At 38.3% G+C, this 25,784-nt stretch overlaps 1 protein-coding gene across 2 annotated transcripts in view; it reads right to left on the bottom strand.

Annotated features, from left to right (window-relative positions):
* Positions 1-2,232: 2,232 nt before the first annotated feature.
* The window catches only part of ACVR2A (activin A receptor type 2A), a 119,230-nt gene continuing 95,678 nt past the window's right edge, over positions 2,233-25,784 (bottom strand). For both annotated transcript variants that reach the window (XM_038421158.2, XM_038421157.2), the window contains 4 exons: positions 12,734-12,848; positions 11,291-11,429; positions 7,886-8,016; positions 2,233-6,140 (listed from right to left, as the gene is read on the bottom strand). In XM_038421158.2, coding sequence (XP_038277086.1) covers positions 5,946-6,140; positions 7,886-8,016; positions 11,291-11,429; positions 12,734-12,848 — 580 coding nt within the window. In that variant the 3' untranslated portion in view covers positions 2,233-5,945. The remainder of the gene's footprint in view (positions 6,141-7,885; positions 8,017-11,290; positions 11,430-12,733; positions 12,849-25,784) is intronic.

Raw genomic sequence — 25,784 nt, 5'->3', positions numbered from 1 at the left:
GACACCTTAGCCTAACAAATTTGAGCATAAGCTTTTGTAAGCTACAGCTCCCTTCATCAGAGGCACCCCAGTTGAGCCATAGCCACCTTGATTCCCCCCCAAGTCCCACTGCTCCAGCATCTAGAACCCCCCACCACCACCACACCCCTGTGAAGCCAGATCCCCCACTGAGCTCCACACACAGCCATCTCATCCCACACCTAGACCCTCATGAGTTCCTGGCATGGAGGGTTAGGGGCCATCTTATTTCTGGGGCAGGCCCAGCCCTTTCACTGTTGCAGGGTCAGGTACCATCTCTCTTAAGTATGTGGGCTGCAGAGCAATCCCCCCCACCTCTGTGCAGCCATAGGCCTCTGCTCCCTTGTGCTATGCTGGAATCTCTACCTTGGACAAGTATAATTTGCAGAATTTTTTTTTGGCACAGAATTCCCTCAGAAGTATATAGTAAAGAGTCAGTAGTGATTTTTTGAAAGAAGAATACTGAGCAAGGTGCGTTTCCCCACTAGCTTTGTGTGTCAAAGATTAGAGTTTGGGGGCTTTTTTTTCAATGAAAAAGTGTATACACAATAGCATGACTTGAAAAGTTGCAGCACTGCTACACTGGAAGGGCTTGGATCTTGCTGAGACGCATGAAATCCCTTTACAATTATTTCAAAATGGTCAGCTTTAGACATTTTCAGCTGGGAATCAGGTGTAAGAAGGAATCATGGAGCTGAGAGGCATGGAAGTCCTGGATGAAGGTAGCCTGCACCTTACAAAAAGGGGGGGAGGGGGGAGTCAGAATTTTTACCTTTTGGATCTCTTATCCATTTGGGTATAAACAGTTCCCACTGGTCTAGTGCTGGTATTTGCCTCAAAAAGCCCCAAGCCTTTGGGGCCTGGTAGGGGAAGACATTGAAGATTTGCTAGATTTAAGACCATGTGCAAAACAGATAAGATTTGGCACTGTGTTCACATACGGCATTTTTAGACAAAAGTTAACATTTACAGTTTTCTGTTTGCATTTAACTAGAAGCATGCAACCATGTACATTTTTGTATCACACAATTTACGTAAGATGAATTGAGTCACTATAAAGTTACCAAATCGAGCCATACTCTTTAAACCTATCTTAGGAGGCCAGAGACTTGAAGATAGTTTATTTGGTTCCTAGACAGGAGGAAAGCTCTAGTAACCACCATAATCATTTAATGTCAGTTAGAAATTTTCAGTTTGAACAACAGTTATCATCCATTCTAAGTAAGGATTGGTTATTCCTTTATAAAGAGCTTCAGTTTCTCTATAGTCTGAAATCCTTTCTAAAGAATAGTGATGGAAGTTACAGGTGATAGTACTTGGAGAAAGAAAGATGCAACTCTTTCCAGTTTCATTAATCACAGGGCCACTCCACCATTGGCTGTAATGCACCATCACTCCTACAAATCATCAGCTCTGCAGTTTTCTACCAAGGAGTGGAAATAATCTGACAAAAGCAGAAGAGCTGGTGCGCTTGGCCTTCACATAAAGTTGCCAGAAAAGGGAAATGGTGATAATTGTCAGGTGCTACATAAGAGACTTACCTTTTCCAGCTGGTTTTCCCATGGTTTAGGCTGATGGAGGAGTGCCATGCCAGAAGTTGCCTCTGCAAAGAAATCCACGGGGATCAAGAAAACCAACAGTTCTTTGGTGCTATTTTTTTTTTCTATTGTTGCTGCCTATCTGGGGAGGGGCAGTAAAACCCAAATTTGTGGATAGAAAAGTATGAACAAAATATCAAAAGTAACTATAGTAAAAGGCATTACCTACTTTCTGCTGACCTAGCATCCTAGGACAACTGCTCTTCACTTATATACACAATACTTGGGTTCTGTTCTGAAACTCAGCTCTTACTCATGTGGGGGAAAAAAATGCCTAGCAGTCTTCTGCAGCACTCTGAAGTGAATTCTACCAGGATATTTGTTAACCACAGTTTTCCTTCATCCTTCCTGTCAGGAAAGGATGGTAACTAATGCATGGGAATGATTACCTTCTATGTCAGAAATGCAAGAGATAAGAGTCTGCCTCTGCTCCACTTCTCTATTGTAATGTTGCAAAAAAAGGGGGGGGGAGGAACAGGGAGAAGAGGTTTTCTTTCCTTTTTAACCTTTCAAGCCTGCAAGGTTTCTGAAGGTGAAGTGTCAACACAAAATGCTACCTAGATTTATTTTTTTCCTAGAGAAGATATGAAAAGTTGAAAAAAGCATATGCAAGTCATACAGTAGTCACTTATTTTTTTATTTAACTTTTGGGGTAGGGTCAGAAAGAGCATACATTTTTTATTTGTACAATATTTAACAATCACTTTTATCCTGGGCTGTAGTTTGTTTTTGATACTTGCAGAAAAATAGCAAGTATAATCTGACAGTAGTACAACAACCTGTGCCCAAAACAGACAAATACAGAGAGTAAAGCTAAATTAATTGCTTACCAATATCTTGAGAGGTAACGAATAATATATGAACTGAGACTGCTTTAAAAAAAAAAAGTACTGCTGGTTGAATATCTGAGGTAAATGATGTTCCATCAAGGATGCTACTTGTATCATTTTGCCCATAAACTGCATATAGCTTTCTGCACTTTGTACCAAATGTTCCTAATAAAAATAAATGCATTAGAAGTTAAGAGAAATTGGAAAAAGATCAGTCAAACTGGTAATCCCACTTGTTAAACTACAATCAGCAATTCTGTTGAAACCTAGGATGAACAAGAAATATTCACTCCTGTTTCTGCTTACATTTTAGCTGGAATTCCAAGACTCTTTAAAAGCTACTCTACATGAATTTTGCTATTTCCAACAGAAGATAGAAAGTGGTGAATTTCAATCCTGATTTATAGTTTCAGAACGTCACCATGAATGACAGTGCTAGTTCAGGAACTCTAACAGCTGAGACAGTTTCTTCTGAAATGCTAAGGTACATGTAGTAGTAGTAGTAGTAGTAGGTGTACAAAGTCATGCATCATGTGATATAAAAATTTCCTCGTAGCTAACACAAACTAAAAAAAAAATGCAAGGCTTGGACTTCCAGTAAAGCCAAAAATTGGCTAATCCATCAGTCCGGTGGCAGTTATACAGCAATCATTTAAATAGACAGGCAAAGCCAACAAGTCGGAAGTGAGAGCCAAGGGACTGACTTTTCTTCACAAGCCAAAATACAGGGTGAACCACTGGAATAGACCATACATGTACATATACACCACCACACATGCTCTAAGTACAAAAAGGGACAATGGTCACTACTTCTGCTAGTAAGTAATGCCAGAATATTTTCACTAGCTTAGTTCTTATTCTTATCCTCATTCATGAGTCTGGCTCAAGCATTTTAACTTACATCTATATTTACTGTACTATAAGTGGAGCACACATAGGTTAAAATGCCCTGCAAAACAGAAGTCTTATGTATAAGAACAGCTCACGAAAGTTTAGTTATTTCACCAATTATAAAAACACTTTTACCATGAACATCCTTTTCAGTGTGATACTATACTATGCTGTTAAAAAAAAAATAATCAGAAAATACAGTTAGTACAATATTCACACCTGTGGGGATTTCTATGAAAATAAATATCATCCCATTAAATTGTCAGGCTTTGTGATTCATCTACATCACTTGCAAACACAAAGTGCACTAGCAACACCAAGGAGCCCCCAAACAGCATGGCCACCAGGGCCCATACCAGCAGAAGTTCAAGGATCATGCATGGAGGAGCTCACACTGACATGTCCTTAGCTACGAATGACTTCTGCATTGAATCTTGAATAACTGATCCTTATATCATCCATGCTGTTCCTTCTACTTTTGCCAGTGTTGGGGTTTAAACTTCAAAGAGCAATACAAGTTTTTCAGTAAAATATGACTGGTTTTGTTCATATCTCTTCAGCCATGATCACTTGATGTTTAAGATATTGTATCCCTGCACTGAAGGTGGAAGCAAAATAAAAATCCAGATCAAGAAAATGGGTGCATGAATAGTTTTATAAACAAAATGAGCAAGTTGCCCTACCAGTACCAATAACCCATTAAAGCAGGGATTCTTATGGCTACCATGAAACCCTAGGAATAAGAGTGACAAACAGCAAGCAGAGCAGTATTGAGTGGTATGTTACACATGAACAACGTTGCTATTACCCTTCTTCCCCCTCCCTGCTTAGAATATAGTGACCTAGGTCTTGTTTATAAATAATTGTATTGTTCCCAGAGATTAAGTGCATATTGTATGTAAAATTGAGTGTATTCTGTGGTTTTACAAATAACTGTTTAAAGATAACATTCACAGTGAGCTCCTGATTGTGACATTAAAAACTTCCTTAAAAATCTAATGCATGATTTAAAAAAAATGATCTGACAAAATACATAGCATAATACTGGCTATTGTTGGTTCAGTACTTGAGTATTTTAGAAAGTTAAATTTTTTACTTTGATCTGTATAAATGTAAAGGATCAAATAACTAGTGTAATATTAATTTTGAAAAAAAGACTTTGGCACCTACGGTCAATTCAGGTTTTTTATGTTACATAGTATATAAGGCATGATCTCCTAAACCCTAAAATAATGTTGGAGTCAGCTGTGAAAGCAATTTTATTATTTTTTGCTAGACTGTACTACCTATGTTGGTATTCGTTACCTCTAAATAGTCATTGCATATTTGAAATTATAGCATAATAACTAAAGTTATCCCTGAATATTTTTAAGCAGTTACATCGGAAGTCTGTAGCTATCATTTTTAACATCACTCCAGGATGAACCTATGCATCACAGACATCAAATATCACTAACAAGATGGCACCAAGCTTAAGTGTAGAGAAGTTGAAAACCTCAAAGCAGAGAGAGTGAGGAGTTCTGGGTAATTAAGCTTCCTGAGGTGATCCTGAAACAGTGATACAGAACACACTGCACACTGTTAGTGAAACAAAATACACTATGCAAAACTTTTTACGTACATAAATAGGGAAAAAGTCTTCTTTAGAAAGAATAAGAATTAAGAGCTTTCCAGTGTCATAGCTCACATACAATTAAAAAAAAGTCATGCTTAAATTTTCAAATATTCCTCAGACACAGCAAACCTAAATAGTACTTAGGAAAAATAAAACGTATGCACTATTTTGGGAACTTAATGTGAGATAAAAGCTTTAAACTAAAACAGGAAGAAAGTTTTGTTTCAAACCCAGAACTTTTATACACAAGCTAGCACAAGAAAGGGCTAAAAACACTGCTTTAGGAATGGCCATTTACTCTTGGCATGAAGCATAGCTTACCCTTTTTTAAATAACAGTGAATTTGTAATACAGCATTTACAAAACATGGATCAATTTATTATTCAAATTGTTAGTGTTGTCAATCTCATAATTTAGCAGACGTGGAACTGAGGTATACCTTGTTGAGGGAGGTTGAAGTAATGCTTGGAAGCCTCTTTGCTATATCCCACTTGATTACTTTTGTTTATGTACATATAACAGCAGCACACTAAACATTCACAAGCTGTGTCATATTGGCATTACAATAGTCATTTATATAAACACAACAGCAAATGCAATAAAAACAAGTTACCCTTTTTTTAAATCTGAAATGAAATGTTTGATTTAAAAAAAAATAGCAGTAGTTCATTTAAGTCAATTAGTCTCTTCTGACAGATATTAAGAAATCTGATGTCAGTTTTTAAAACACTATTAGCCCAGATAGGTCCATATTCTTCATTTATTTAAGTTCCTTAACATTTTGCCACTTCTCAGGTCAATGTCCTTCAGGACGGGAATGCAGTAGAGTCTCATGTATTCATATTTGGAAAAAAAAAAGTCTCCTTATTGACATTCCCAAAAAACTTACCATTCCTCTTTTCACACAGAAAGTAATAACCGTAAGCAGTCTCATTAGCTTTAGCAGCTCCAGTTCAGAGTCCTGTTGGTCAGAACACGCAACCAGTGCAACTATCATAGACTGGATTCTTTGGGAGGAAAGTCAACATTTGTCACCATTGTGACCACTGTCACAATGTCCTCTGTTGTTATAATATTAGTCAGCCTTTGCATCTGAATAATCCGTTCTTCTACGCAACCAGCTGATAACCTGGCTTCTGCATCATGATCCCAACATTCTTCTATTGTTTCACAGAGCATTGCCATTCCCTAAATGAAAAAGTAATATATAAGTGGAGCTGGTAACTGAGTTGTCTTATACTTTCATTATAAGACCTTGTTGTTACCAATTTTACCAAATTTAAACCACTCAAGCTGACATTTTCTATGCCAGTTGTCTGCCTCAGATTTTTTTTTTTTTTTTTTTGCCAGAATGTTTCAGCTAAATCAGTTCAACTGATTAAGATTGAAGTTAGGCAAAATATGTTGATTTGTCCATGTTGAATACATCTTGCATCTGAGAGGTTCTAGCACCTCCATGTTTTGAAGCAGGTACTTAAATTGGGCAGGGGGAGGTCACACATGTTCAGTAGAAGTTTGGTGAATTTCACTGCAAGCCTCTAACCAAGACTGTCTGCACTATGCTCCATCCCCTCACAGCTCCTATATGTCAAATGGACAGCACATGAACCATCCTCACAGAGTGACTAAGCAGGACTTTTCCTCCAATTCCTGCAGCCTGGGAGCTGCTGTGATACCAAAACAGTGCAAAGAGACCGTTTCTCCCATGCTCTCAATGCGCTTGCTGGAGCAGCATGGAGAAGTAACCAACCTGAATGGAATGCAGAGGGGTGAGAAGGGTAGGACACAGACTAGAAGGAGGGCAGAAATGTAGGAAGATGACTGGGTGGAACAGTCTTGTAATCACAAACTCTTCTCCAGAATCTGTAACAGACCCCAGGATACCAGAGTCTCAACATTTCCATGCTGTCTAGCAAATAGCTGCGACATCCACTGACAAAAGTGTTTGTTTCATCCTTCTGTAGCAGCTGGAACAGAGGGTAACAACCTAAAGTCCAGCTACCAGTTACTCTCAGCTAAGGTGCCAGGAGGTCTGTGCTATGAATCTAAAGGTCCTAACCCTGCTGATGAACTATGCAGAGGTTCATATGGTTCTGCATGATCACATTTGGTTTTTTCAAGACATTACATGAAAAAAGCTACATTAAAAGACTGTTAAGGATGGCAAAGTCAAGAACTCAGAAGTTTGGAAATGCCAGAACTGAGGTTTGTCCATGCCTTATTCACATCAAAGCTCTTAAACCCTGCTGGTTCTGTTCAAAATTTGAACGAAATAACTCCAAGGAAAATAAGGGTTCAAGCCAGGTGTTAGTAGTCAGACAATGGATGCATTCTTACTTTTCAAGTCATCATGGAATTAATACCCTAGCCCACTATTAGGGAGAAGCATGCTGTGAGAGGTGCCGATTTTTAGAGGAGACAAAAGAAACAGTCCGAATTCTGAAAACGACATGCTGCTTTTTCCAAAAGTAGTGGCATCACTCAACATCTAGCCCAAACCCAAATGAAGGCAATTTATTCTGCCTACCTAAGTTATCCTTGAAGTTTCAAACACTCTTTACCTTTCTGAGATTATTGCTGTGATATTAAAGGCAACTACCAAATTAGCCCCGGAGGTGGCATCATTTAAGTAATGAGTGAAGAGTATAAAGAAGCATCTTTATATGAAAAAAAAAAAAAAAACTGCTTAGGACTAAATTGAAAAGTCACTTCACCCACCCAGAAAGTTTAAAACTTTTATGAAGTACTTTGGAATCCTTTGGTATGAGCACTGCATTTAAAAACAAAGTACTATAAAGTGTATTAGTATACAGTTTATTAATTTTTCAATAGAATTATATAAAAATACTGTATCAGAAGAAAAAATGTCCACAGATAAGAATGAAATCAAATATCCTTTCATTCAAGTTTTACAGTTAAAGCACAATACTTACAGCATGTTTCTGCCAGCACTCTCTTAAAACAGGCCTCTTCTTTTTGTGCACTACAACTTCCTGCATGTCTTCAAGGGATGGATGCTGGCCAATTTCCTCTTCAAATGGCAACATATACTCATCCACTGGTCCTATATTTAAGAAAAAAAATTTTTGCTTTTCAGACAATTAGCACATCACAAATTTAATAAGTATGTCAAAATACTGTACAGCCATTTACTCACTATTGCCATGAAAAACTCATATGATGCCAAAGTGGCAACTGTTGATGCTGCTATGTTGGAAGCCTGAGAAGCAATGAATGCTAGACTACCTACATATCAAGAGAGTAGCCATGTTCTTAAAAAAAAAAAAAAACTCTACTATTCAACTCATGAAGTTACATTAATAGTAACTTATCCCCTTCAAGCTGAAGGCAAAAGGCACCTAGATTGTAAAAAGAGATCCAGGAAAAAAAAAAAAAAAAGCAGCGACAAAAAAAGCTCAGAATAAAAAAAGGTGCAAAACAGGTTGTAATGTAACCTCTGTAGGGCCACCACCAAAATTCAGAGCCTACAGTATAGTGTACTTGCAAAATGCTCATACCAGCAAAGCGTTTGTAGCGCAGATGCAGCTTATATGGAGCTTATTTTAGTCTATCCTTTCCCTTCCCACAATGAAACAAGGGCATTCTTACCAGTGTTATTATGTCTACTCTAGGGACATTTGGCAGCACAACTGTCGGTCAGGGATCATACCTTTTCACACAGCTAACTAACAGATACATCAGCAGAAGTTTGCAGTATACAAATGAACTTGGCATTACACGGAGTACAGGTAGCCATGCCTACAGTTAGAGTTGACCAGCACTTCACATTTTAAAACCCTGTTTCCATTTACTTATAAAGCTAGGAAGAAAATGTTACTCTGGTCCTATGACAATTTTCAGGATGTCAAAAAAATTTCTTGTTCCAAATACTGACAAAATCATAATCATGAATTTTCACAAACCAAAAAAAACAAAACCACAAACGAAGAACACCAAAAAAAAAACAAAAACAAAAAAAAACAAAACAAAACAAAAAAACCCCACACAAAAACAAACAAAAAAACCCCACCAACAAAACCCACCACCCTGGTCTGAGTCCATCCAAAAGTTTTGATTTTATAATTGTGTAATCTTTCATTCTGATTAACCTTTAAAATAATTATTAGCTTAGATATAGAAATAAAATTATACTGAACCCCAAAACTGGAATTCTTTAGAAAATATCAAAAGATTAAGGATTTTGAAACTTATTCAAAATGTCTTCAAAGTGAAAATTTTGTTGAAACCCCTTTTTCCTCTTAGAAGTTTTGGTTTTGAAAAATCTGCTGTCTTTGACAAAGCATTTTGTCAAAAAATTCCCTGATCAACTCTACTTATAAAATTTTGCCAAACTTAAATCATTCAGGCTGAATTTGTCTATATCAAGTGTCTGTCTCTGGCTAAATTTTTTTCAGCAAAAATGGTTTAGCCATTTCTGAGAACAAGATTAGAGAAAAATAAATTTTCCTTTGGAACAGGGTCTTGATATCTGACTGGGGGGGGAGGGGGTTGAGGGGGGTATGGAGGATAGCCATGCTGTTGGGAATATACTTTCTGCTTATCTTTTGAAAAAACAAAAACAAAAGACAAAAAAAAAAAATTATTTATCCAAATAATCAAACTTTGGAAAAAAATGCAATTTGCACATGCTCAGTCAAGACTTAGAATCTGGTTAGTAAATTCTCTGAACATTGTCTGTACTGAGAATATTCCAGCCCCTCAACTCTTACATGTGATCAGACTATGCACGCAATGCAATGACTAAGCATGATCCATCCTAGGGTGCAGGATTTGTTCCTTGTATGTATTGAAGTCATTTTTGATGACTTTTTAGAAAAGATTATTTATTATGAACTGGGTACTAAATTAACAAATGTCTGTCTGGAAAGCACCCAGCACATAAGAAAAGTTTCCCTGGCTCAGAGTTCTTACAATATGTGAAGGATGGACAGATAGAGGTTATATGAATAAACAGAATTCCTCCTAACAAATTAAGGAAGCACCAATTATGACTCCATAATTAAGGCTGAGAAATTTTGCATGCAAGAGCAGGAATTCCTCTGTTAAGTATGAAAATTACACTATATCCACTCCAAAATTACATCATTTACTTTGAGTAAACAATGACTTTTGTGAGAATTCATAAGTAAATTGGTTAGTTTATTAATTTAAATTAAGTTTAAAAATAGGTTCAGAAATTTGGCAGCCTATTAGACCTTTATTTTGTTCCCCTAATATCTTAATGGAACAACATTGACTCTTCAAACTTCCCATATAATTAAAACTTGCTGAAATCTTCTGGATAAGTTACATTTGGGGAAAAAAATTAGTTTAAATGGACATTTTGGTGTTATTCTTCATAACTGAAAGTTCCTGCTTCAGGTTAAGCTGAAGGATAATTTTCAAGGAGTTACATGAAGAACTGCCCTCTTGAAAAATAGCTGCTGTCTCTTATTGCCACTCATCTGCTCCTCAGTGTTCCCCTCTGACTTCTGACAGCATCAAGGGAATACCATCTTCCCTGCAAGGAGCTTGGCTTCATTCCTACTGTGAATAAAACAGAGGCAGTGGCCATTTTGAGAGGGCAATTCTTCATAAGTTTCTCTGAAAAAAATGTCATGCACCAGTGTACACTGAGGGACAAGCTTTCAAATATGGAAAGAACAACAAAAGGTTAAAATATTTAGGATTAAATGTTCTTTACAAAAACTACTTGTTGCCCCTTATCTATTCAGAGGACAAAATGGTGTAGGGGCAAGAGCCAGCACAAAGTGTGTGCAGAGGAACAGAAGGGTGCAGGAGGGAAAGAAAGTTAGAATTTGTGGAAGACAAGAGGGAGGGGGAATGTGTGTGCACAAGGAAAGGGTAAGGAATAGGAATGAGGGGAAAACTGGGATGTTCAGCAGCTGCTTTGTGCTGGTCTGGCAGTATAAAGTAGTTGTAAACCCCAGTTTAACTGGCCAGCATGATCTGGCTGCAAAGGGGCATAAAATAGCCGGAGAGTAATGTGATTTATTAGAAATATCACATGGGAGATTCTCTTTGAAATTCTTGATTAGGATTCATGTACGCTTTAAAAAAGAAGAAATTCAGACAAAAGATATGTAAAAACGGATTTATTAGGACTGAGATACATATCAGTAATGTAGGGTAATACATATTACAGGGATGTTGCATGTATCCTACAAAATCAACCATTTTAAGCCTGGGAAATTCAGAGCTTAAAAGAAAAAGGACAGACAGACATGCACACGACTCCGCCCCCTGCCCAGCTAATTCAAAGCTTTAAGTACTGCAGTACCAACTATGTATTTTTATAAATTAAACATTTTGCTTACCATCTGACGCAGTACATCGGGATGCCAATTCCCACAGGACTAATCCCATGGCATACATATCTATTCTCAGAAATGCATCCCTTTGGAAGTTTATCGCACCTTCTAGTACCTCGGGAGCCATATACCTTCGTGTACCAACCTTTTAAAGACATTCAAGCAAAAAGTGTTTGCACTAAATTGTTTATTTCACAATGCGCAAAAAGAGATTGATCTTACTGTATAATTCCTCCCCCCACCCCATTAAAAAACCAGTTGTCATCACTGCCTTTACTTTGGACACAATCTAGCAAGGTGCTGCATGCCCTCAACTCCCTTAGAGTTGAGAGGTTAAGGATGCTCAACTCCTGGATAGATTGGACTCCCAAAGTGGATTTCCAGAATGCGTAAAAGTCTGCATATATGTTTATAAATAATTTCTACATTAATTTTCCTTCAGCAGACCTGGTCTTTCCCTATCCTCTCCTTTATCTTATTTTCCTCCTGGTTGCTAAAGACCATCATTTCCTCTGCGATTAATATCAAAGGTGTCACACACAGAATCCTCTAAGTAAATTCTCCAAGGCAGCTGTGGGAAGGCAGATGATGCTGAAGAAAGGAAGATCTTCAGATAGAATTGTATTAGTTGGCCATGATCAATTATGAAATTGAAACATCACATCAAGTGACTTACTGAATTAGATCTAAAAAGAAAGCCATATTTCTTCGTACTAAAATGAGTTTTAACCAGAAGGTTCAAAACAAAGCACCATTCACAATTTAAGCCCTTTCCACAGGGCTTTTGTCCTGAATTTTAATTGGCTGAGATTGTGAAGGCCTTAAAAACAGACTATCAGAGCATTTTTGTGCCTGTAACATAATAGCTTTTGAACACCATATCTTATCCATTTCAAATTTTTCAGTTAACATTCTATGCATCAATGGCTGGAATCCTACTAATTTAAGGGGAAAACCAGAAAACCAAAAAGGGGCACACACATGAAGCCTCTGCCATCTGTTGAGAAAAAACACAGCTTCAAGGACCTCTAATTGTCTACGGTTGATGGCACCCATTACTGCCTTCCAGTAGCAAGTGCTCAGCCCCCCGGCACAGTGAAGAGAATGAGGGATCTTGACATGGGGTGCAAGTATGGGAGACAGATAAAGCCTCTGGCATGGCAGAGAGAATGGGGGACCCTGGAATGGAGGACACATATACCTGGGTGGGAGGAGATTGGGGGAGTTGTAGAGTATCCCTGAATTATAGAGGTTGGGTGAGTGGCACACAAAGTTGGGGGAGGAGGCGGGGGGGTTGGAGGGATGCAAAGAGCTCCTCATTTGTGCAATAAGCTCAGCCTACAGACACAAGCAAGTGCGTGACCGCCTTGTAAATAAATACCTTCCAAGCTACAAACTTAAATTACTAATAATGGTTATATTATTTCGTTTTTATGTAAATCAATTTACCTGTCCATGCGTGTCACCTGCAGACTTTCCAGCCTCAAACTTTAAAGCTAGACCAAAATCAGCAATACAAGCTGTAAGGTTGTTTTTCAACAGCACATTCTTGCTTTTGATGTCCCTTCAAATTTAGGGGGAGGGAGGGGAAGAAGAGAAAGAAAAAATTACCCATAAATACATCTAAAAGGTCTAACAATAAAAGTGTTAATGCAACAAAACAAAGGATCTTGCCGATGCACAATAATTTGAAAACATAATTATGATCTAAAAGTATATTTAAACAACATTAAAGGGATGACAACAAAAGCTAAGAGACAGAATGCTAAGTGTGGCTGTCCATCCTTCAAATCATGCTGTTTAAATATTTTTAAAACAGCGATAAATTAAAAAACTGAGTGCAGCACATTCTTTAACTATGAATTTATTGTCTTTCTGGATTAAGAAAATCTTATTTGTATAATAAGAAAATCTGATGTGGAAGTATCAGCATAAACAGGACAGAAAGTACTTACTGGTCACTTTCTTGACTTTTAAATACTACATTGTGCTTCAAATTCAGCCCCTTCCTGCTAGATAAACGGGTAAAGGAGAGAACCCCTTGAGCAGAGATAAGAGCCTTTTGATTTAAGTTTTTATGATACGGGGATCAATAGCCCAAATAAGTAAAAGCAAATACTTGTTCTACAAGATGGCAGTCTATCTTCCACTCAATTTTCAGAGGATTCTTCCCCAAAAATCATAACCTTCATCTTATTGAGAACTAGGTCTTAAGAATTACAAAAACAAGAAAAACAAGATAATCACAACAGGCCTTTTGTCACAAACTCATGTAACAGGCACATAACACCAGGATAAATCTACCCGTAATGTGTGGGTGGAGAGAAATGCTCTTCCTTAAAACATCCACCATACCATTAATACTTAAATTTAAAAGAAAAGGTGCTAGCTAGATGGCATCCCTGGCATACTCCAATACTTTAGTTCTTACCCCAGCCATACTGCTCTGGTGTAGCACCTCCAAAATATATAACAGTCTTAGATTGGTACCCATCTTTCTTAATTTCACCCAAATTTTGTCTCAGTTAACAGACTCAAATACGATCTTCAAATCTATGAAAGCAGCATATAATTTAGTTTCCTTAACCACAGTATATTTATAAATCATATAAGAACATAATCATCAATTATGGCTCTATCAACCCTAAAACTGGACTACTCTTTGTATAGTAAATTAGCCTCTGAAGCCCATTTCAACTTTAGATAGTAAGAATCTGGAGTAAGTTTCCTTGCCACATCTAACAGACTAATAGAGTGAATGAAAAGGATTCTTTAGGGAACAGGATTATTTGTCTCTTTTTAAAAGATAGGAACTATGAGACTTCCACCCATATGTAATCCATCCAAGATGATTAATAACAGTAAATTTAGCCAAAGACTGGAAATTACCAATTAAGATTCTCCTGAATAACTTCAGCAGGCGAAAAGTCTTCCCCTCGACTTCTTTCCATTGTTGGGCTACAATAAATGACTGGATTTAATTGTCCTTTACCGAAGGACAGAGTGATAGTTTATTGAGGGGATGGTATGAAGAGGTTGCCTGCAATGGTACACTGCTCCTCTGCAACTAGCAAATATCTCCAGCAGCCAAAGATGGAATACTAGACAGGTAGGGCCACGAGTCACTACAGTCAATTCTCTTCCAGGTGTCTGGCTGATAGGTCTTGCCCACATTCTGAGGGCTTATTTGAAGTTGGGAAGGAATTTTCCCCCTCAAGGTCAGATTGGCAAAGACCTTGGGTTTTTGTTTTGTTTTTTTTTTTGGCCTTCCTCCGAAACATGGACTAGAGTAAATGGTGGATTCTCCGTAACTTGAACCCTTCAAATCATGATTTGGAGGACTCTAGTAACTCAGTCTGAGGTTAGGGGCCTAGTACAGGAGTGGGTGGCTGAAGTTCTATGGCCTGTGATGTGCAGGTGATCAGACCAGATAATTACGGTGGTCCCTTTTGGCCTTAATCCCTATGAGTCTATAAATCAAAGAGGGGATTTCTCATTGCACCAACTATAGAAGAATAAGGGTTAAAAAAATGATTGGAATGCGCTATCGAGGCTTCATCATTAATATGGGGTTTCTCATCTGGAGTATATCTACCAAAGCCTGAGGCCACCATGTTCCAAAACATGGAATAATTTTTAGCTTTAGCTGCTGCTTCAAAATTGTTCCATAAGGATCTCAGATATTCCTGGTTTTTATTACATAATGAACCTTGATATCTTCTTCTGGCAGCTACTAAATTCTGAAGTAAATTAGGAGAGGGATCTTATTAACTATATGTGCAACAGCAGACTTCTCCTTCACGCAGTCCACATCAAACCAAAGTGTGCTTAACTTTGAAAGCATTTCTGGGATAACTAAAACCAAAGTCTACTTCTTTAGAGAAAAGTGGCTGTAAGGACTTGACCACAATTCGTATGATTCACAAATTTGAGAGGAATTATCAGACTTAATAATTATGGCTCTGAAAAATCTAACATCAGTCCTCCAGTCTCCTCGATAATTTGTCATCAATGGCTGGAGTCCATTTTAGTCTTTTACAGCCACATTGTTCCAAAGGGACAATTAAAGGATCATCATCCATCTGAAATAAAAACTCTCTCCAAAAAGGGCACATCATTCATAATTATAGAGAGGTTGGCAGTCACCATCTGGGCAAGGAAATTTACAGAAATCCCTAAAGGAGGCCCAATTAATTATAGGGATAATTATATAATGAATACTACTAGCACCATTTGATGAAATATAGGCAAACTGTCCACCGCTATCTGCCACACTTTTTCCATTTACAGGTATCACATTAAACTTGTGTAACAAAGCCTTAATTTTTGACCAGCAATGACCACCTGATCTCTAGAGTTGAAAGGAATGTTCAAAAATCTCCTCAGGGTTTTCTTCCCCCGATACTGAGTTTATTGGAGGACCTATTCGAGCATTAAAACCTCCCAAAATTAGATAAGCTATATTAATTTGCTCATCCGGGCACTCCCACAATTACTCCAATAAGACGAGGAGAATGAGAGGAAAATAATATTTAATACTGAAATTTGGAGATCAGGAAAAAAAATAAAATACAGCCTGAATGCCCTGACAATTTGATTCCAAAACCTGGGATTTCAGGCATAAGGAAACTAAATTGCAAGTACTCCAGTTATATGACCCCTTATTGACAATCAATTTCCTCCTTGAAGGATTCAAACCCAAAAAAGATTATGATTTCAGACTCAATAACCATGTTTCTTGTTAAAATAAATCAATTCAAAAGTTTCCAAAAATTTAAACAAAAAGATCCATATCATTCATCTTATTTTTATAACCACACAAATTCAGGATAAAATATGTAAATTGTTTTGGCAAAAGCTCTTCCTGAGTGCAGGGAAAGAAATTGGACAATCCAGTCAGACATAAGAAACAGAACCAACAGCCTGACTATAAGAATTTGATTAATCTCCAAATACCATTGTATTCTAAAAAGTAATCTATGTGGGAGATTTTGAATGTAAAGGAAGTCTATCTCAAGGCTCCCATAAAAAACAACACCATTTCGGGGACGGGGAATTGTAAAGCTTGTGGGTCTAGAAAAGACTGAAGGGTCAAACTTTGGCAACCCAGTTAAATAAATAGCACAAACAGTTCTAGGAAGTAAATGTAAAATCCTGAGATATATTCTCATAAGATAAATAAGAACCAGATTCTTAGTAGATCTGAAGAATTATACCTTATATTTTTGAGAATGTACTATAGAGCAAGGATCTTGCAAGAGAGTGTTTTCTACTCTAGAGATGAAGACACCTCAGAGCTTTAACCATCTCCTCAAATTCCAAATTCTAGAACCTATGTGCCAATAAAAAAAATTCCATCTCCCACCTTGTGCGCATTTCAAAAATAAAGGTGCCTTAATCGAGTTAGATAGTAAATACCAAATGAACCTTGTCCATTTATAACTGATTTAGATCAATATCTGTAAGGGGCTGTCTGCCTGAATATAATCCCCCTGAAAAAAAACTAGCAATCAACACAGGGCCCATTTCTGTAGAGTATCACATTTTTGGCATTTTCCGATACTGACCATATTTGGAGGATTTCTAAGTGATGAGGAATTATTCTTGGAAGTATTTAAATCAAGAAACAGGATTTCTGTATGGTAAGGCAAGACTATGATGACAAAAAGGTGTCAATTTCTCTTAATTTAGCCTTACCTCACTAATAAAGCTCTGTATATTCCTATCATCAGTATGAGAGAAATCTATAACTTTAGGTTCTTCATTCTCCAGATCTGAATTAGCAGTGAGGGGCATCTAGCTTGCCGGTTAGACCAATCCTCTCATAATCCATCCAACAGAATTTTTAATTCAAAGAGCTCTTAATACTCGCTAATGGCTCCATAAGAAGTTTCAAAAAAGAAAACCAATGGGATCTGTGAATAATTAAAAGAAAGATGGTCAGAATTCACCAAGTCTGATGATACAGATTCACAGATATTGCTCCTGCTATTCAGAAATTCTAAATTTGTAAGATCCTTATCTATAGGATCCTTAGTCAATAAGATACTTCCAGGGTTTTCCTTCCCTCAGAATTCAAAGTATCAAGAGAATCAGAACTCATGTGAGCCAAACCCCAGATGGAGAGTAGGGGAGTTTGCTTCTCATAGAAGAATTCAGTTAATTTAGACTACAAATAGATGAGGATACACAGGACAATCGGGGGAGGAGGGGGAAGAAGGAGAGCAGACCATCTCCAAGGGGAATGTCTACATGCTTTTAAATCTCCCACATTTGCGGGAAGCATGGACTAGAGCTCACAGTCTTTAGGGCCATTCTGCTAATCCCAAAAAAATTGAACAAAGAGCTCCTTCCCAGCTCATTCACCACTAAGCGATCAATACAGTGATACTGCAACTCCCTACAGAGGGAAGAGGTGACCTCCTCTCCAAAACAATCAACGCCTTTAACTTAAAAGTTCTATTTAAGCTTCACGAACTCCTATCAGGGAGGAATGATTCCACATCCAATCAGGCCTCAATCCAACTTAGATGATATGACTACCTTCAGAGTGGTTCACTCCATCTGCCACTTGTTACAAGTTTCCAGATTCTCCAAGATTACAAAGCAATATTGCCATATAGAGGAAATTGCTGCTTATTCACTCAACAGCACAGATGCCCAGCAGCTCCCAGCACTACTCCTCATCTAACTTATGAGAGGTACTGCCTATTTTGTTTGAAGAGTAAAAGTACGTTTGGACTTGTGTAAACATACATTTAGGTTATTTAAAACAACATTTTACACTATAGCTACAGATACGGATTACACCCTGCTGAGTAGCTGAATAGTGTCCTTAGTTATTTAAATATGCAAAATAGAAAATATATCACCACCACCATCATCACCAGAATACATCCTGTAAATCATCTATCATCTGGTTAGGCAGAGATACTTCTATTATCAGACCTTTTCCAGGCTAATGATTTTTCTGAAAACTAGGAGCAAAAACTATCTTTAAAGCTGAAAATTCTCATGCTTGCTCTCAGTCTGGAAGTGGTGATTTCTGTGTGGATATGGGAGCAGAATAAGGAGATTTTTCTTCTGCAATTAAAAACTCAATTATAACGCTATTAGCATTAAAAAAATTGGGCACACTGAACATAAATGTATGTTGTGCAAGGAGGTACTAAAACATCCCCCTTTGCCCTTTTCAAGTATCCTTCTGCTTTTCTAGGAGTATTTGATTTGCAGGAAACTATAATGCAGATTTCTTCCCTCCTCAAAATTCAGCCTCCTTTTCTTTAACTTTCTCTTTTTCAATGCTGCCATAACAGTCCTGGAACTTCATTTATTTCTTCAAAATGGGAACTGTTTAAAATTGTATATTCCTTTTTGAAAAGTTTAAAAAAAAATTGCACTGAGGCTGCGAAGATAATAATTGTTAGGGTACTTGCTTGAGGCAAACAAAACCCCCTGCTTTTGAAAAGGCTTCTGCAGCCTCCTTGCAGGCATCTAGGTTGCTTCTGGCATCTTAAAAAGGCTAAAACTTCTTAATAAAAGAAAATCACAACTTCAAAGCAGCACATCCACTGAAGATAACAGGAAAATGACAGACTGAAAGGAGAAGGTTATTTGTAATTGTCGTCATATTCCCACATGAGGAGTTTCTTTCAGGCAATAAGGGCCATTTATGGTCCATGCTCCCATGGACCCACACCACTCCAAACCCAAGATGGTCAACGTATTTTAAGGACAGCGAAGCCATCAAAGTCAGATGGAAGGAGCATTCTGAGTTACTCCTGAACCGTGAGTTAACTGTCTCCGATGCCAATATAAAATCTGTATCTCAAAAACATGAAAATCTCTTGCTGATTCCCCTCCACCCTCTCAAAAGTAGTAACACAAGCCATTATACAAACTAACAACAACAAGGCAGCAGGGCCAGATGGCATACCAGCTGAAGTCTACAAATTTGGAGGTGAAGTGGTAGGAAAGCTCCAAACACTTTTTCTTCATATCTGGTATAATGAGAAGATTCCAGAAGACTCGAGAAATGCTAACATTGTTACAATCTTTAAGAAAGGAGATAAGTTGGACTGTGGAAACTATCGAGGCATTGCCTTGCTATCTACAGCAGGGAAAATCCTTGCCCATATCCTCTTAAACCGATGACTTGCCCTTACTGAGGAAATATTGCCGGAATCTCAGTCTGGTTTAACACCATCTCACGGGACAACCAACGTTGCACACCAAATCCAGGAAAAATCTCAGGAGCAAAAATCAGGACCTGTACTTAGCTTTCATTGATTTGACAAAGGCCTTTGACTCTGTCAATCACAAAGCTCTGAGGAAGGTGCTGGCCATATCTGGCTGCCCTCCAAACTTCATTAAGGTCCTAAGTCTTCTCCATGATCAGATGACTGCCACGGTTCTCTGTAATGGCCTTGAGATAGAAACTTTCGTAATCAAAACTGGGGTTAAGCAAAGATGCGTTGTTGCCCCAACCCTGTTTTCCATTTATTTAGCAATCATTTTGGTCCTCATTAAAGATCACCTACCCAGTGGAGTTGACATTCAATATAGAATGGATTGGCGGAATACATCCGATGAAGTGAGCTGTAGCTCATGAAAGCTTATGCTCAAATAAATGTTAGTCTCTAAGGTGCCACAAGTACTCCTTTTCTCTTTAATCTTCGACATAGAATCACAGAAAATTAGGGTTGGAAGAGACATCAGGAGCTCATCTAGTCCAATTCCTTGCTCAAAGAAGGACCAACACCAACTAAATCATCCCAGCCAAGACTTTGTCAAGCGGGGCCTTAAAATCATCTCCGCTCGAAGTCTAAAGTCTTCAGGGCATCCATTACTGATCTTCAGTATGCTGATGACTGTCATCCTCATGCACGCTGAGAATGACCTTCAGTCCATGCTGGATTTTCTTGTACAAGCTTACCGAAGCCTAGGACTCTCAATCAATACTGAGAAGACTGAAATGTTCTATCAACCTGCTTCAGACTTGCACATGATCCACCACAAATCATCATTGGAGGGTCAAACTTTGGAGACAGTTGAGCACTTCCGCTACCTCAGTAGCCAACTTTCTCAAAATGCAAAAAATCCAGTACAGGATCCAGTGCGCAAGTGCTTCCTTTGGAAAATTGCTTGGACACATTTTCAAGGACCATGACCTACAGCAGGACACCAAGGTCCAGGTCTATAAGACAATTCTTACACTCCTCTATAGATGAGAAACCTGGGTGACCTATCGACAGCATCTCAAGAGTTTGAAGAGGTATCACCAACGATGCCTCCAGAAGATCCTTCACATCAAGTGACAAGATTGCTGCACTAACGCCTGCATCCTCGCTGAAAGCCAATGTCACCAGCATCGAAGCAATGATCCTCATGCACCAACTTCGCTGGGCTGAACATGGTGTACAGATACCAGACTCTCGCCTCCAAAACAAGTCCTCTACTCTCAGTTCACCCATGGTCAGAGATCCCATGGTGGTCAGAAGAAATGCTACAAAGACACACAGTGTATCTTAAGAAAAATGATGTGGACATCACAAGCTGGGAAGAGCAAGCCACCAACCAACCCCAATGGCACCGTATCCTCCATCAAGCAGTGGCCTGCTTCAAGGAGAAGTGCCTTAGTCTCAAAGCTGAAAGGAGAGAGAGGAGGAAGGAAAAAAGAAAAAACTTTCTCCCAGCAGGCTCCTGGCCTGCCACAAAAATGTCTGTACCTACTGTGGATGGATTTGCAGTTCCAGAATTGAACTCCTGAGTCATCTCAGGGCCCATATGTAAATCCATGGTAGAGATCATCCTGGAATCAAGGGATCACCAGTCATCATCATTTTTCCATTCTCCTTTAACTCACTAATTAAACACAAAAAGAGAACTCCACATACTACAATCTTATAGGACCACCAAAGATTAGAATGTACAAGTTTGACATGCATTAATTGGCCCATAAAAGCAGCACAAATGTGTCCTGCTTATATACTGAACTGATTCAGTACTTTTATTAAATTAAAATATATCAAAATAAAGATAATAAATAGCATCTTTATATATTAGATACATATACCAATTTTGAAAATTCTGATTTGCCCAAAAGAAACTTCTTAAGACAGTGTTTCCCCAAAGTGTGGAGCACGCCAACTAGGAAAAGACTAGTTGAGGAGAACACTAATATCTCATTTGCTCTCCAGAGTGGTGGGTTTATTTATTTATTTATTTTAAATTCAGTCTTAGGTTGCAAAGAAAATCTTCAAAGTGTGAAGTAAGCTGTAACACATCTAGAATCATCGATCTGCCAGAATGTCTTAAACAATAGCTCTGTGGTGTGAACTGCCCATTTAAGCTGATGCTAATTCAGATGCCCCGTTAATATTTTAAATAGCAACATATAACTATTCCACTGCTGAAAGCATTTGAGAAAGGAGGAGGAAATACATGATGAAGCCCTATATCAATGTTTCCCAAAGCGGATGGCAGAGCAAAAACTGTACAAATTAAAGTGCAGCCCTTTCATACCATCATGTAGTGAGATAGGATTGGTTTTATTGGCTTTATTTCCTGAACCAGGTTATCACTTTCAAGAGTTTGGGAAACCCTGGTTTAAGACATTACTTATGTCAATATGTACATAGTACATCGGGCCCAGATGCTGCAAAAGCCTTACGCACACGCTTAACTTCACACACTTTCAGTAGTCCCACTGATATAAATAAAATTAAGTGGTTGTACCAACTTTAGCCTTATTATCTCTATTACTGTAGTTCCTAAGATCTCTAGTAATGGACCAGGACACCAACTGTTACTGTCATACTCCACAAACTGCCTACTTTCCAAATTCCTGATTAAATAAAATAGGATAATATGGGCAGTTATTCCAACTGCTAAATAGGGACCTGATCCTTTGAGGAGCTCAGTACTTACTACAAAGTGTTCCAATTAGATCACAGTTCTATAATATCAGACAACCTACAGGTCATACTTGGAGCTGGTATGTACACAATGGAGATATTAAACCAATGATGATGCATATTTTCAGCAGTCCACCTACAAACTGTACAAGGATAGTGACTGTTCAAAATTTAAGTAATAGATTCATAGATACTAAAGTCAGAAGGGACCATTCTGATCATCTAGTCTGACCTCCTGCACAATGCAGGCCACAGAATCTCACCCACCCACTCCTATGAAAAACCTCACCCATGTCTGAGCTATTGAAGTCCTTAAATCATGGTTCAAAGACTTCAAGGAGCAGAGAAGCCTCCCTCAAGTCAACCATGCCCCATGCTACAGAGGAAGGCGAAAAACCTCCAGGGCCTCTTCCAATCTGCCCTGGAGGAAAATTCCTTCCTGACCCCAAATGTGGCAATCAGCTAAACCCTGAGCATATGGGCAAGATTCACCAGCCAGATACTACAGAAAATTCTTTCCTGGGTAACTCACATCCCACTCATCTAATATCCCATCTCAGGGGATTAGGCCTATTTACCATGAATATTTAAAGATCAATTAAATTACCAAAATCACATTATCCCATCATACCACCTCCTCCATAAACTTATCGAGTTTAATCTTAAAGCCAGGATAGAGTTTTTTTTGCCCCCACTGCTTCCCTTGGAAGGCTATTCCAAAACTTCACTCCTCTGATGGTTAGAAACCTTCGTCTAATTTCAAGTCTAAACTTCCTGGTGGCCAGTTTATACCCATTTGTTCTTGTGTCCACATTGGTATTGAGCTTAAATAATCCTCCCCCTCTCCGGTATTTATCCCTCTGATATATTTAGAGAGAGCAATCATATCTCCCCTCAACCTTCTTTTAGTTAGGCTAAACAAGCCAAGCTCCTTAAGTCTCCTTTCATAAGACAAGTTTTCCATTCCTCGGATCATCCTAGTAGTCCTTCTCTGTACCTGTTCCAGTTTGAATTCATCCTTTTTAAACATGGGAGACCAGAACTGCACACAGTATTCCAGGTGAGGTCTCACCAGTGCCTTGTATAATGATACTAAAACCTCCTTATCCCTACTGGAAATACCTCTCCTGATGCATCCCAAAACCGCATTAGCTTTTTTCACAGCCATATCACATTGGCAGCTCAGTCATCTTATGATCAACCAATACCCCAAGGTCCTTCTCCTCCTCCATTACTTCTAATTGATGCGTCCCAAGCTTAAACTAAAATTCTTGTTATTAATCCCTAAATGCATAACCTTACACTTCTCACTATTAAATTCCATCCTATTACTATTACTCCAGTTTACAAGGTCATCCAGATCCTCCTGTATGATATCCCGATCCTTCTCTGAATTGGCAATACCTCCCAGCTTTGTATCGTCTGCAAACTTTATTAGCACACTCCCACTTTTTGTGCCAAGGTCAGTAATAAAAAGATTAAATAAGATTGGTCCCAAAACTGATTCCTGAGGAACTCCACTAGTAACCTCCCTCCAGCCTGACAGTTCGCCTTTCAGTAGGACCCGTTGTAGTCTCCCCTTTAACCAATTCCTTATCCACCTTTCAATGTTCATATTGATCCGCATCTTTTCCAATTTAAATAATAATTCCCCATGTGGCACGATATCAAATGCCTTACTGAAATCTAAGTAAATTAGATCCACTGCATTCCCTTTGTCTAAAAAAATCTGTTACTTTCTCAAAAAAAGGAGATCAGGTTGGTTTGGCACGATCTACCTTCTGTAAAACCGTGTTGTATTTTGTCCCATTTACCATTGACTTCAATGTCCTTAACTAATTTCTCCTTCAAAATTTTTTCCAGGACCTTGCATACTACAGATGTCAAACTAACAGGCCTGTAGTTACACGGATCACTTTTTTTTCCCCTTTCTTAAAAATAGGAACTATATTAGCAATTCTCCAATCATACGGTACAACTCCTGAATTTACAGATTCATTAAAAATTCTTGCTAATGGGCTTGCAATTTCAGGTGCCAATTTCTTTAATATTCTTGGATGAAGATTATCTGGGCCCCCTGATTTAGTCTCATTAAGCTGTTTCAGTTTTGCTTCTACCTCAAATATGGTAATATTTGCCTCCATATCCTCATTCCCATTTGTCATGCTACCATTATCCCTAAGATCCTCTTTAGCCTTATTAAAGACTGAGGCAAAGTATTTGTTTAGATATTGGGCCATGCCTAGATTATCCTTAACCTCCACTCCATCCTCAGTGTTTAGCGGCCCCACTTCTTTCTTAGTTTTCTTCTTACTTATATGGCTATAGAACCTTTTACCAATGGTTTTAATTCCCTTTGCAAGGTCCAACTCTACTCGACTTTTAGCCTGTCTCACTTTATCCCTACATGTTCTGACCTCAATAAGGTAGCTTTCCTTGCTGATCCCTCCCATCTTCCACTCCCTGTATGCTTTCTACTTCTTCTTAATCACCTAAGATGCTTGCTCATCCAGCTTGGTCTACAACTCCTGCCTATGAATTTTTTCCCCTTTCTTGGGATACAGGCTTCCGATAGCTTCTGCAGTTTTGATTTAAAGTAATCCCAGGCCTCCTCTACCTTTAGATCCATAAATTCTTCAGTCCAATCCACTTCCCTAACTAATTTCCTTAATTTTTGAAAGTCAGCCCTTTTGAAATCAAAAACCCTAGTTGCTGATTTATTTTTATTAATCCTTCCGTTCAGTTTGAACTGAATTAGCTCATGATCACTTGAACCAAGATTATCCCCTACAACCATTTCTTCTATGAGGTCCTCACTGCTCACCAAAATTAAATCTAAAATGGCATCCCCTCTAGTCGGTTCAGCAACTACTTGATGAAGGAATCCATCAGCTATCGCATCTAGGAAAATCTGAGCCCTATTATTATTACTAGCACTGGTCCTCCAGTCTATATCTGAGAACTGTGCACTCAAGTTTAGAAAGAAAAAAAAAAACTGCTCCTGATCCCAAAATACATCTTACAAAGCAGGCGTTAAAGGAATAAAGAGGAAAAATGAAAGGTTAATTGATATCACTAAAGGAAGTATAGTTAAGGAATCTGGGGTACTTTGTTAAATTCTGTACTTTCAAATTTTTAGGTTTAAGTCATAAACCTCAAGCTCAGGGATCTGAGTATCTTTAAGTTACTACTTTGTACTCTTATCTTCACCTTAACTACTTTTTTGTCTGGGTATAATTATAAAGCGAACCTACAAAAAATACTAACACTTATTTGCTTTCAGAATTGTAAGAAGGTGGAGTAACTAGGAATAGAGAGTAGAGTCAACATGCCTCTAACAGTTACAAGGAGTTTCCCAATTGCTTCCCAACCTAACTAAGCACATAAGCACGTACTTTAAGCAGGTGAACAGACACACTGAAGTCAAATTTGACTCCAGGTAAGTTCAGGGCTCCACCCATACAGAACTCAGGTGGTGGTTTAAGGCTCTGATCCTCACACAAGTCCATGATAAAACTCACATTAGACATCAGTGGTATAGAACAAGGCCTAATTACTTTTGAGTTCCAGGTATATGCATAACC

Source organism: Dermochelys coriacea, chromosome 11 (assembly GCF_009764565.3).
Source record: "Dermochelys coriacea isolate rDerCor1 chromosome 11, rDerCor1.pri.v4, whole genome shotgun sequence".
NCBI lineage: Eukaryota > Metazoa > Chordata > Testudines > Dermochelyidae > Dermochelys > Dermochelys coriacea.
This window is presented reverse-complemented; position numbering and strand designations above follow the sequence as displayed.